Source organism: Symsagittifera roscoffensis, chromosome 3 (assembly GCF_963678635.1).
Source record: "Symsagittifera roscoffensis chromosome 3, txSymRosc1.1, whole genome shotgun sequence".
Taxonomy (NCBI): Eukaryota; Metazoa; Xenacoelomorpha; order Acoela; family Convolutidae; genus Symsagittifera; species Symsagittifera roscoffensis.
The window spans coordinates 15,690,009-15,703,217 of NC_087064.1; the positions used below are offsets into that span (position 1 = coordinate 15,690,009).

A 13,209-nucleotide genomic window follows, 5' to 3' on the forward strand; every position below is an offset into this window, starting at 1 on the left:
TTTTCACCCTCTTCGACCCATATTTCGACCCCGCTCGACCCATGAGTCGAACCTGCTCCACCCAAAATTCAACCCTGTCCGAACCATAACTTGTCCGTGTTGGACCCTAAATTAAGCCTGTGTGACCCATGGTTCGACACTGTTCCTCTCATGATTTATTTGACTGAAGTTCAACCATCACAGGATAGGGACAAAAAAACAGGCGTCGTTCGACTATTATGGTCTTGTCATGAGTCGAGCTCTTCAGCCGAGTTCATGGATGTTTTGTTCGGAATAATTAAAGAATTGTCCATGGGAATTATGAATATAATGAATATGTATCGCAAACTTCGTTCCTGGAAGCAACTAAATGACGCTCCTCGGCTGTTTGCCAGGACGCTCCCATACCCCTTCCCTATAAGGAGCTCATCGTAAAACCAATTTGTTCGGGCTTAATTGTAAAGCTCCAATGATAATTCTGCAAATGATTAAGTATCACTTGCCCAAGTAATCATCTACTACCAAAATGAATTCAAAATGAGTGCTTTTCTTTGTAGCTTACTGGGCCAAGTCTAAATTTGACATGAGAATGGTATGACAAAGAAGGTGTTGAAGTAGTGTAATGTATAGTAGAGAAAGAATAGTTGTGTAACTGTAATTGTAAAGCAACTGTAAGGCATCAAACCTAAATCTTACTGCAGCTTTCTGTTTTAGCTCGTGCCGGACGATAGAGATCGCAAGGCCACGACAGCAGGTCCCCAGACAGAAAGAAACAAACTCATATAATTTACATAAACTCAAACTGGTCCCTATCTCATTCGGGCAACCACAAATAAATTTGAGATCGTAGATGTGAAATTTATCAACTCAAAAATGTCGCCAAGTTTTAATGAACAGTTTTAGTTTCAACTTGAGTTTTCAGGAATGCTTGCCAAACCTCTCCCTAAGGTTTTTTCTCTCATTTGTGTTCGATCCGGTGAATCATCACTCCACCCATTTTGTCGACTCCTCTCCGTTGTCGCGTCGATCTGCGCGTTGCCTCCTCACCTAGCTTCCTTTTATTACCGACGGTTTTCGGTGTCTGTTTTTATCCGTTCCCGACGGTTCGTTCGCTCCGCACGCTGCAGTTTTCTCGGCTTCGCCTGCGCGCCCCACGACTGTCCATTCGCTCTCCTCATCTTCGTCGCTTTCGTCTTCACTGTACTCGACTATTCGATTTTTCTTCGTTTTTCGCGCTCGTTCCGTTTCTTCGTCTTCGCTGTACTCAGCTATACAATTTTTCTTCGTTTTTCGCGCTCGTTCCATTTCTAATTGGTCCTTTTCCGCTTGCCTCTTATGCTTCGTAGGCTTGCTTGGTCCCGGGGGGTTAGCGTCGGTCCCCTTCTCAATTGGGTTTTCTTCAGCCGCCGATCTAAATGAAACACCACTTCGCCTTAGTAACGATCCTTTTTTCATTTGCACCGTGTGTTTTGGCAATTTTTCAATTTTTAATGGTAAACGTTTATACCTTCTTGGGTTCTTTGGGTCCGTTTTCCCGGTCTTGTGATATACCGTCGTGGTACTGGTTTTGTGTCGTATTAACCACTCTGGTGCCTTAGGCAACTCTCGTGCCTTGGGATCCACCATCTCTATGACCTTAGGGTCCACTTCTGTTTCGATCAGGTCGTTCTCATCCAAAACCATTGGGGTTTTACGGTTTTTCCGTGGCGTACACAAGATTGCTACGTTTCTCCCAATCGAGATTTAAATCCACATCGGGTAGACCACTCGCCTTGTCTAAACAAGATAATTTCTGGTTTTTGACTTTTTTCCAATTTACATTTTTCAATGATGGCTTTTTCGTCAAATTTCGAAGGGCCGTATTTGCTTCTCTTCCATGATAGGCCTCAAATGGCGTTAGCTTAATCCTAGAATGCGCACAAATCGTAAAGTGCTCAGGGCCCGGGATGTCATCAATCCAAACTTATAGTTCTTATTTTCTTGGAGATATGTTAAAACGTAGTTTTTTATCGAGCCAATTGTCCTTTCGACCATTCCCGTAGCACGGTGGTCCTTAACCGGAGATTTTATTAGATTAATGCCCTCATAATTACAGAACTTTTGTATCTCATTCGAGAAGAACCCAGTTGCCTGGTCCATATGTAATTTCCTTGGGTGCCCATGTGTATTTATGTACTTCCTTTGGAATTTTAATACATTTTCAGACTTATTACTGGAACAAACATAAGCCGACGGCCAATGCGAAAACGTATCTACTGCTACTAGAACATATTTCCTCCGACCCCGTACAAAAATTTACCGGACCCCAGAAATCTAATTGAATCAAATCATTAGGTTCCCTGGATACATAGGTGTCCCCCATATCATTTTTTGGTATGTCCGGTTTAAAATTTTTACCTGCTTCTAGGCAGCTTTTACAATATTTGGCTGTGGTCGTAAGGTTCCTATGCATGAGCGGTATCCAGACGTCCTTCGCCGCCGCAAAAATTTTATCCCGCCCGTGGTGGTTGTGATGCAATCGTATTAACACTGCAGCCGGCCATCCATCCACAAGCTGTTTTCGCGCACAGCAAAATCGTTAAAATGTTGAGCGTAATTTTGCCCCAATCTAGTATTGATGTCCTTGGCCCGTGGGTCCTTGTCTCGGATCGCGTCGCGGATCAATTTTAATATCGGGTCCTTTTCCAAGTTTCCTTCGACTAATTTCAAATTTAGAATCTCAAGATAATCAATTTTCTTAATTACTCGACTATCAGTAGGCACTATTGAATAAATCCATTCATCACTTTGCAGAAGGGGATAGGATAATCCGGGGAACTGATGGGGGAATAAAACAACGGTGTTTAGCTTCTTCGAGTCAGTCGTTTTCGGAATAACTTAATCTGGCGGTATTACTTCTATATCAGAATCAGAACTTAAACTCGGCGGCTGGTTTAATGGATTTAAAACTATATTGAGATTTACATTTCCAGAATGAGTGGAGGTAATAACAATAGCAAAAAGTGTTTTCGGATCGCTTTTCTTGGGTGAATTCATCGATGACATATTTTTCGTAATTTTTTCTTTAAGATCACAACTTGATTTTACGTACTGAGAACAACGTCTGATTTTCTTGCTTCGGAAATTGCATTTTTCCGCCGGTATGAAAATATCTCAATTCTGATTGGCTAACCGTCGGTTGCATGTAACCACGCCCTCTAGTGAGCGCGTAAGCTCACGTTTAATATTTGCATATTCTGCTTTTCTTTCAATTTCATTGGTTACGACTTTTCTCTTTGGATACAACTTTCTCTTTGGATACAACTTTTGTCTTCTCTATGTTCAATTATGGATACATAGGTGTCCCCCATATCATTTTTTGGTGTGTCCGGTTTAAGATTTTTACCTGCTTCTAGGCAGCTTTTACAATATTTGGCTGTGGCCGTAAGGTTCCTATGCATGAGCGGCATCCAGACGTCCTTCGCCGCCGCAAAAACTTTATCCCACCCGTTGTGGTTGTGATGCAATCGGTTTAACACTGCAGCCGGCCATCCATCCACAAGCTGCTTTCGCGCACAGCAAAATCGTTAAAATGTTGAGCGTAATTTTGCCCCAATCTAGTAATGATGTCCTTGGCCCGTGGGTCCTTGTCTCGGATCGCGTCGCGGATCAATTTTAATATCGGGTCCTTTTCCAAGTTTCCTTCGACTAATTTCAAATTTAGAATCTCAAGATAATCAATTTTCTTAATTACTCGACTATCAGTAGGCACTATTGAATAAATCCATTCATCACTTTGCAGAAGGGGATAGGATAATCCGGGGAACTGATGGGGGAATAAAACAACGGTGTTTAGCTTCTTCGAGTCAGTCGTTTTCGGAATAACTTAATCTGGCGGTATTACTTCTATATCAGAATCAGAACTTAAACTCGGCGTCTGGTTTAATGGATTTAAAACTATATTGAGATTTACATTTCCAGAATGAGTGGAGGTAATAACAATAGCAAAAAGTGTTTTCGGATCGCTTTTCTCGGGTGAATTCATCGATGACATATTTTTCGTAATTTTTTCTTTAAGATCACAACTTGATTTTACGTACTGAGAACAACGTCTGATTTTGTTGCTTCAGAAATTGCATTTTTCCGCCCGTATGAAAATATCTCAATTCTGATGGGCTAACCGTCGGTTGCATGTAACCACGCCCTCTAGTGAGCGCGTGTGCACACGTTTAATATTTGCATATTCAGCTTTTCTTTCAATTTCATTGGTTACGACTTTTCTCTTTGGATACAACTTTTGTCTTCTCTATGTTCAATTATGGAATCATACTGGACTAAACGATCGTACCATCGAGTTAACCGACTAAAAAATGTTTTATTTCCTTTTGGGGAACTGTAAAATAACGTCCATAGATATAGTTTTGAAAATGTTCCGTAGCCCACACTACCGCGAGTAATTCTAACGCGTTTGTAGAATAGTTTTTCTCGGCCGGATTAAGATACCGTGACGCAAACGAAATTGGGTGCCAACCGGAGGCGCTAAACTGTTCTAACACGGCCGTTAGGCCATCATGACTAGCATCACAAATAATCCTAGTTTCACGGTGAATATCGAAAAGTCTAAGGTCTACAATGTTTGGCACTAGCGATTTCAATTGTTGAAACGCGGAAACGCGTTCTCGCAATTCGGCGTCCAGACAAAATCGTTGTTCTGACTGAGTAATGGTCTTAATGGTGCGCTCACTTCAGCGAGTTTTGGCAAAAATTTATGCAAAATGTGCATCGAACCCATTTAATTTCTTTCTAGATTTTGGGCTTTTCAAATCTTCTACCGCTTGAGTTTTCCGGACTAATGGCGCAATACCACTTTCACCAATTCAAAACCCTAGCCATTCACACTCGGTTTTTGCAAATTCGCATTTCCTTAGTTTCAAAGAAACGTTTGAGACGTTCAACTTCTTCAATATTTTTTCCACTAATGCAATATGCTCTACTTTTGTTTCCTTGGACGCAATTGGGATAATTATCAATGAATTTTTGAAACTCCGCCGGCATTGATGGGAGCCCGTAAAAACCGTTTTTAAAGCGATATGTTCCCGTCGATTTTCCGCCGACTAGTGAAAAATGGCATTGCACGTTAGTCTTCTGTTCCAAGGAAAATAGTCCGTACGCGTAGGTGAAATCCAAAGTTGTAAAGTATACATCCCTCGCTTTTCGTTCTGCAATTATTTGACTTATCCCGTCTACTAGTTCGTCAATATTTGGCATTTGGTACTTAATCTTGTGTACCTGCTTGTTCTTTTGATTTTAATGCCAATTTTATACTTCCATCTTTTTCACTGTGACTACTATAGGAGAGACAAATTACTTGTCCGAACATTCTTGTAATTTGATGATACGACCTTCTCTTATCAACCGATCAATTTCCTTTTCTACCTTATCCTGTGGACTGATAGGCACCCGGCGCCCTTTTTGTTGTATCGGCTTTGGATTTTCAAAGAATTCGGCTCTTACTTTAGCGTTTCGGATTTTCCCTATTCTGGTAAATAAAATTGGGTACAACTTACAGAAATAAGTTTGTAATTCATCATATTCCTCCTCTTCCTGACTGCTCTCTTCCCCGTGATTCCCATCACTTTCTTTCTTTGCACCAACTCCAGGCCTAGGATACCCCTCAGATTGCGCCCAAGGATTGACTGATGATTTCCTGATATTACTGACACTTGCGCTGGAGCTGCCCAGCCGTTCAACGCCATCGTCACCGCTACTTTTCCAAGTATGTGTATTCGGTTGTTATTGTAGTCCAAGAACTCATCTTGAGATGATTGTAACTGAATATTATTTTTACCTAATGTTGCTTTCATGTCCATCATGCTGAAAATCGTCGCTGGAGATCCACTCTGGCTCCTGGGATCTTCAGTTCCATCACGTTCTTTTTCTTGATCGACATCACCATGTAGTCATCGGATCCTGACGTCATGGATTCATTCTCCCCGTTTCCCTGCTGATTCACCCATGCCACTTGATCTTCCGACACATTGTCGACACTATGCATGCTCTGGTGATGCTCATATTCATCCCTCACCAGTCCCACTTGTCCTCGTCCTCTCCACTGGTTAGTACCTCTTATAACTCCGTGTGTGTTCAAAATGGCCCAATTTTTGACACGCATTACACGTTGCTCCTTTTGCAGGACAACTCGCAATATGATCGAGAGTAAAATTCGGCGCGTCACAATTATAACACCTACGGTTATTTCCGTCGCCCCACTGCTTGATCCTTGGGTATATCCTTCGGGTCCCCCGCGTGCTCGACCTCTGAAAAACCCCAGTCCCCTTATGATATTATTAACTGGCTCCTGTTTGATGGTTATCCGCGGCGCGGACGAGGCCGGTTTTCCGGTGTAGGATTTATATGTTCACCTCTCTCATAGGACAGTGCGATCCTATAAACCTCCTCTGGTAACTTTGTTGATCGTGATAATTCTCTTTGGCAGTCAGATTCCCGCATGTTCATAATAAAAATAACATCAACATTTTCGGCCGCGTTAGCAAAATCACACCTGCCCGCAAAAGCGCTTAATTCTGCGTGGAAATTCTCAAACGTTTCATTTTCCCTCTGCTTTTTTCCATAGAAGAGTCCCCTCTCATGTGTCACATTTCGCTCGTGTTTGAACACATTTTGCATTTCGTCCAATACCCGTGGGTACATTTCCGTTTTAACATTCACCGCCGGTTTTCGGGCTTTAAATATCCTTTGCGCTTCGTCTCTAAAACAGAGATATAGGTTAGAACTCAATTTTTTCTCAGCCTCGATACGATTTTTCCCATTTACATCCTCTGGTAACGCTGCAAGGGCCGCCGCATTTAACGTACGCGCAAAATAAAAATCATCAGGGTCAATGTCATATTTTGCTATCATGCCCCAGTGGAACTTTATGATCCACTCCTTCCAGTAGATTGGGGGTTCTGGTGTGCGTGCGTCCCAGAATGATAGTATATTAAGCGGATTTTCCCCCTCCTTTTCGTTCCGCTGGCTGCGCCATGTTGAAGTAGTGTAATGTATAGTAGAGAAAGAATAGTTGTTTAACTTTAATTGTAAAGCAACTGTAAGGCATCAAATCTAAATCTTACTGCAGCTTTCTGTTTTAGCTCGTACCGGACGATAGAGATCGCAAGGTCACGACAGCAGGTCCCCAGACAGAAAGAAACAAACTCATATAATTTACATAAATTCAAACTGGTCCCTATCTCAAAGGGCACTTTTACACACCTGGACAATGTTATCATTGTTATTGGCTTGGTTATCTTTTGATATAGCATCTATTGTTGTTTTTAACATAAGAAATGGATTGAGAATAGTGGCTTAAGATAAATGCAACCCTAGCATTACAATGGGTTCTATTATGGTTCTAGTTGACGCAATTCAACTTTTAGCTGGAATTTTCTGTCTAAATTTTACAACGAGGCTCCTATGGCCCCATTGTGTACAAAAATTTATTATAATTGAAGGGAAGAAACTTGCATTGGGCATATGAAAAAGTTGACAGAAACTTTTAGATGAAAAATTTTGGGTCACAGTTTGTAGGCCTGGAGTTTTTTCTCAAAGTTTCAGACCAGAAAACCAAATCATTGCAAAAGATGTCCAGTAAAATTCCTAAAATTGCCAAAACGTGTCCACATGATCCATTTTTAGTTCGGATCTACAGCACAAAATCTCCCCATTTTTTTGTAAAAGGGATGTAAGTTGTCGAAATGGTAACTAAACTTATCAAAACATCGAACACTACGTTGCTCAGAAAATAGAACGCCAAATTAGACGCACATAGTTCGAAATCATTAGAATTTATTTTTTCGGTGGAGAAGATATAGTAAGTACCATAGCATGAGGGTCGCTGGTGGTGAGGGAGGGGGGGGGGGTAAAGTTGGTAATGGTGTGTGGTGGGTCATGGGGCGGATGGGGGGTGTGATTGATAAATCAGGGGAATCTTTTTTATTGATCCTTAAAGTTTCTTCACCTTTCAGAGTTCGTCTGGCCTTGAATTGTATTTTGGGGAGAGAGTGGACAGATGCGGTGACCTGCTGGAGGGTGGCGTCTCTCGTCTCCTTCCTCTGCCTCAGTATCTTCCACTTCAACAAGTCCACCTCGTCCCTCAATTTACGCACACTCAACTTACGATTCAGATCCGCCATCAGTTAACTATATTTTTGATAACACTTTATCCTTAAGGACCAGAAGCATGTTGCACTGTCGACCCCATTACGTCAAAATTTAAAACTTCCGAGAAGTTCATTGTTGACAGACTGGTGTTTACTTTGATTGCCTTCAAATCTCATGGAGTGCATAAACACTGATGCTGATGACAGAGTGCAATAAAGTGCTTTTTCGATTAGTTCAAGTGCAATAATTTTGCTTTTATTTGCAAGTGAATTCCAAAAGATTTCCGTCTGGTGTTTAATTCCAAGAGGTTTTTTACCAGACGTGCAATAAGCTTCTTGTTCCGAATTTCTGCAAAAGTGACTGAATATATGTGCTCGCTTTCCACACCATCGTCGACTTTTAACTCTCAATTTTTGAAATGATTCAATTAAGACAAGACAAGGTATCCAAATTTTATTAGAAAAGTCAATTTTATTGTCAATTTTATTATCAATTTTCACAGTCATTTTGGTTTGAGACATTGCTAACTGATATTGTTTTTCGTAGTTTTGGTTAACTAAAATGTATCATGATTTTTAGTGTCGGAAAAAAATTAAACTACAGTTCTCCAGTCAATTTTAAAACAAAATTCTGAAATTTTATTTTGTCGTTTCAATGTTCAATTGTTTCGTGGACCTATGTTATATGTGAGTTTGCATGTACATAATTTTATCATGCGAACTTCTTTGGAATCAAATTTTCACAAAACCCATTTTATAAAATCCATAGCCTCAAAACTCTTTCGAATTATTTGCTACTTGTTTCATTTTTCAAAAAAATAGCAGAATAAAAAGCTTTTGGTTACTTTTGATTGATATCAAGTTACATTAAAATCAAGTCAAAAATAAAAACCAGGATTGTCGGTTACTGTGCAAGTAGCAAAAAATCTTCCGACCAGTCTTAAAAAATTACAACAAAATTATTTTTCCAATTAGTGTCGTTTTTTTGGCTTGGTGTGATAAAGGAATCTGAGCGAAAAGTAGAGCGTAGGCATTTTTGTCAGTCATAAAAAATATGCAAATTGGAATATCTTTTTTACAGTTTTTCAAACTTTTCTTCCCAAAAACTAACTTAACTAATCTAACTAGTTCTCAAGGCTTAAATTAGCATAAATAACCTAATGCAAGGCTGCTCACTCGCTGGAAATTAGACGAAATATCAAAAATTTGAAACCGGTTTTTCTCGACACCGGGAATTTTTTTTAAAACTTTTTGATGTCGCTCGAATCACGACTAAAAAAACTTTAATATGATATATCCTTAAACGCAGTCCAATGATTGTTTGAAGTAGCTGACTTTGCGTGGAAAACTTTGCGTGAAAAAGACTGCTAGCTTGCTTTATTTGCTCGAATTAAGACAAAAAATCAAAAACTTCAAACCGGTTTTTCTCGACACTGGGAATGTTTTTAGAAAGGGCTTTGAAATGATATAACACTCAACCCAGTCCGATCATTCTGTGTGGTATCTGATTTTACATGGAACGAAAAGAAAAAAAAACTAAAACACACCCGATTTCAAAGTATCTTCCCATTTTCAATTGTCAATATTCCGACCGAATTTTAAAAAATTGACTACGTATGGGTATCGACCCGGCAATCTTTGGATTGCCAAGCGAGAAAGCTTGCACTAGACTAAAAAGTGGAGGGCTCGTTGGTCGGATGATACTTTGATAGTTTCAATAAGTGAATTATTTATTCATGAGCGGGAAACAGTTCGCAGTCATAATCGGTCCAGGTTGAATTGAGGCAACCTAATTGGTCTAATTAATTCCATACACTATTCATATTTTAACACTTCAAGCTTGATATTAACAGCTTAAATGTCGTAGTTTGCCAGTATTTCATTTCAAAAAATATTCGCGGCCAATTAATTGGCAATTGGAGTATTCAGGGCTTTGCCCTGATACGAGCTGTCCTGTTTCAATATGAGCCGAGGCTAAAAGCGCCTTAATTTTTTTTCGAGGGAAACGTTACTTCCCGAATTCTCCACAAAGGAACGATAAGACGATAACAGCTAGACACTGGCAACAATTGAGATGTAACGGCCAATCTTTACTTTAAAAAATTAGCACAGGGTGCAATTGATTAGAAAGAACAAATTTCTCTGACGAACGTTTTTTTCTCCATATATATATTTTTTCTAAACTGTACCTAAGGCGCAGTGTTTTTCGCATAAGTTCGGTTTTTTGAAAATACGTAAAGTTCAGAGAGTGTAGTTGATCGATTTGAACAAGAGAGCAGAAGGCTTATTTCAATCTTTCCATAAAAAAATTTTCCCCTCTCACCGTCGAGAAAACCCTACATCCGCTCCTGTGTACTGTCCTAACACTCGAACCCGTCAAGTCATTGTAGAACACAATCAAACACTTTTCTAATGGCCAAGTTCCTCAAAAAATTATTTAGCTTTTTGTAATGATAAAAATAATCGGAATATTTAACATATTTTGCCAACCAACAAAATAATTTTTGAATGCTAGTTTTCTTCTCAAGCAAGTTAGTTTTGGGCGAAAGCATTTAAGCTTAGGACGTATTGCTCGAAAAAATGAAATTTTCACTTGGATCAGTAGAAAGCTCACGGTCAATCAAAACTTACGCCACTCAAAACTTACTTATTGAATAGATCGGATTGGATATAAAGTGATTCAACCGTTCAATATGGGGCGGAAAAAAGATGATTTTTTTAAGAAATAACTTTGAATATATGAAACACTGTTTACTCTCTGTATCAAGGCTATATTTAAAGTTATTTCCTGGAAAAATCCATATTTTTTCCGCCCTAAATCGACTTGAGGGTTATAATAAACGATTGGTCCAAATTTCATAAAATAGAAAAATTGTTTGAAAAACATTAATGTAGTTAATTAAAGGTGTTCAAGCGCAAATCTTTCGTAAAAATTATGAGATAGAATTTTATGTGTTCGTTTGTTCGAAATGCATATTTTGCACAGAAAAAAAACTTTCAAAATTAATACGTGGTTAGGGGAACATTCTACGGTTGGTCTTTCAAGGGGGAATGTACGGTTTAGCCTATAAATTACCTGAGCTCGTAAAATAATGCCAAATCATAGCATAACTGGAAATATTTTTCATTGACATCGATGGCTTATTTACGTCGTTTTCAGATGTCGCTACTATTTGAGTTGTAACTCATCTGATTTTACACTAAAGGGGGAAAAGATGCACGGTTGTCTCCCGGATCGAGGTACTCACTTTATGTTTCGACTTTCAAAATCGAGCACATGTCAGTGCTTGACCGAAAAAGATTAGTCGAGACAAGGGTTTGAGTCGAGCACTAATTCGGAACATACCTCGAGCAAGGTCGAGAACGGTTGAAACATACCTCGAGCGTGGTCGATAGATAGCTCTAGCGCGTTCAAAACATAGCTCGAGCGCGGTCGAAACATACCTCGAGCGTGGTCGAAGCTTGAATTGAACAGATCGAGAAATGACTTTTTGTCGGATTTTTGTCATCTCTTTGAGACGGTTTAAAGCTAAATTTTTCCATTTTCCATTCAGTAACTGAGCAGTAATAAATAGATTTGACAAAAGACAAAATACAAATATATTTGATAAATACCATTATCTTATAAATATCTTGCATCGTGTATTCAATGTTGTAAGAATACAGTTCTGATTTAAATAATCCGGTAGAAACTAGCACATAACTTGACATGCCTTTAACTTCTAGGTTAGACAAGAAAAACAATTTAAAATGGTCAAGCACAAATCCTCAAATACATTATGAGGTATAATTATATTTGTGCGTTTGTTCGTTTGTTCGTTTGTTTTATTTGTGCGTTTGTTCGTTTGTATTCGTGTGTTCGTCTGTTCGTTTGTATTCGTGTGTTCGTCTGTTCGTTTGTATTCGTGTGTTCGGTTGTTGGTTTGTTTTATTTGTGCGTTTGTTCGTTTGTGCGTTTGTTCTTTTGATTAGCCAAGAAAAAGCATCAGAATTTGCTTAAATTTTCATCAGAATTAGTATAGTGCAGTTTTTTCTGGAAATTATCAGCCAAAATTTAACTCCGAAATTGAGTAATTTTTTAAAAAATTTAATTAATCAAGAGTTACGCTGAAATTACCGAGATAATTGATGAAAACGTTATATTAAAAGAAGCGTCTTACACAGCCCAACAAAGGTTGGGCACTCGACTAGCATAAAGCTCGACTAGCATAAAAACTTGAAAACTTAAAAATATATCGACTAGCATAACTTTGATAGCATTATGTCTCAGAAATACAAAACAACAATAGCAATCCTTTCAAATTAATTTTTGCATTTCTGAGAATATCAAAACTGGTTAAATTAGGCAACTAACAAGCAAACATAATTTCTGAAAATTAAAAAGTTGTGATCAGTCCCATTCCGACATGTAATGGCTTGAACCGAGCTCTGAGCGCTGCACAAATTGTGAAATTCGCGAAAACAACTGTGATTTCTGTTTTTGTGTGTGTGTTTCTATATATAACCAGGGGGATGTCACATTATCTCAAATGGATCTAGGGTTTTCTCGAGTGAGGGGTGTTTTCAGGGTAGATTTACCAAAATTAATTTTAGAGCTCTCGCAAATCACTTTAGATACCTTATTTTTGGGGGTTGATAAATTAGACGATAAGCAAATTAGACGGAGGTACTTAAAAGGAAATTAGACGTTTTTGCAAAACTGCAATTGTGAGAAAATAGACGAAAGTGAGAGAAATTAACTTTGTTTGCACACAAATTGCGTTAGAAAAATAAAATTGTTTGTAGACAACAGTTCAACTTCGGTGGCCAAAAACTTTACAAGTCAATCATGCATAATTTATTCAATTCAAAACTCTCCTGTAATATTCAGATTTGACATTTGATGTTCATTTAAACTAATTGTTCTGATAGGTATTGACATTTTATGTTCTTTTTGTATTTGTGAAACTTGACTCTTAAGAAAAATTTTTGTTGGCCCTTTCCCTTTCGTCTAAAATGCCAGATCTGTAAAAAATAAATTCCGTCTAATTTCGTTTTTGTAGCATCCGTCTAATTTGCTTATCGTCTAATTTCCTAGGCCCCCTTATTTTTA

At 38.7% G+C, this 13,209-nt stretch overlaps 2 protein-coding genes across 2 annotated transcripts in view; one reads left to right on the forward strand and one right to left on the reverse strand.

Moving 5' to 3' along the window:
* Positions 1-1,662, reverse strand: part of LOC134841589 (guanine nucleotide-binding protein subunit beta-like) — a 38,573-nt gene extending 36,911 nt beyond the window's left edge. The window contains exons 1-2 of the mRNA XM_063857620.1: positions 1,487-1,662; positions 1,032-1,390 (exon numbers count right to left, since the gene is read on the reverse strand). Of these exons, the coding sequence (XP_063713690.1) occupies positions 1,032-1,390; positions 1,487-1,662 (535 nt within the window). The remainder of the gene's footprint in view (positions 1-1,031; positions 1,391-1,486) is intronic.
* The window catches only part of LOC134841365 (ubiquitin conjugation factor E4 B-like), a 478,213-nt gene that overhangs the window by 72,205 nt on the left and 392,799 nt on the right, over positions 1-13,209 (forward strand). The gene's annotated exons all lie outside the window — the stretch shown is intronic.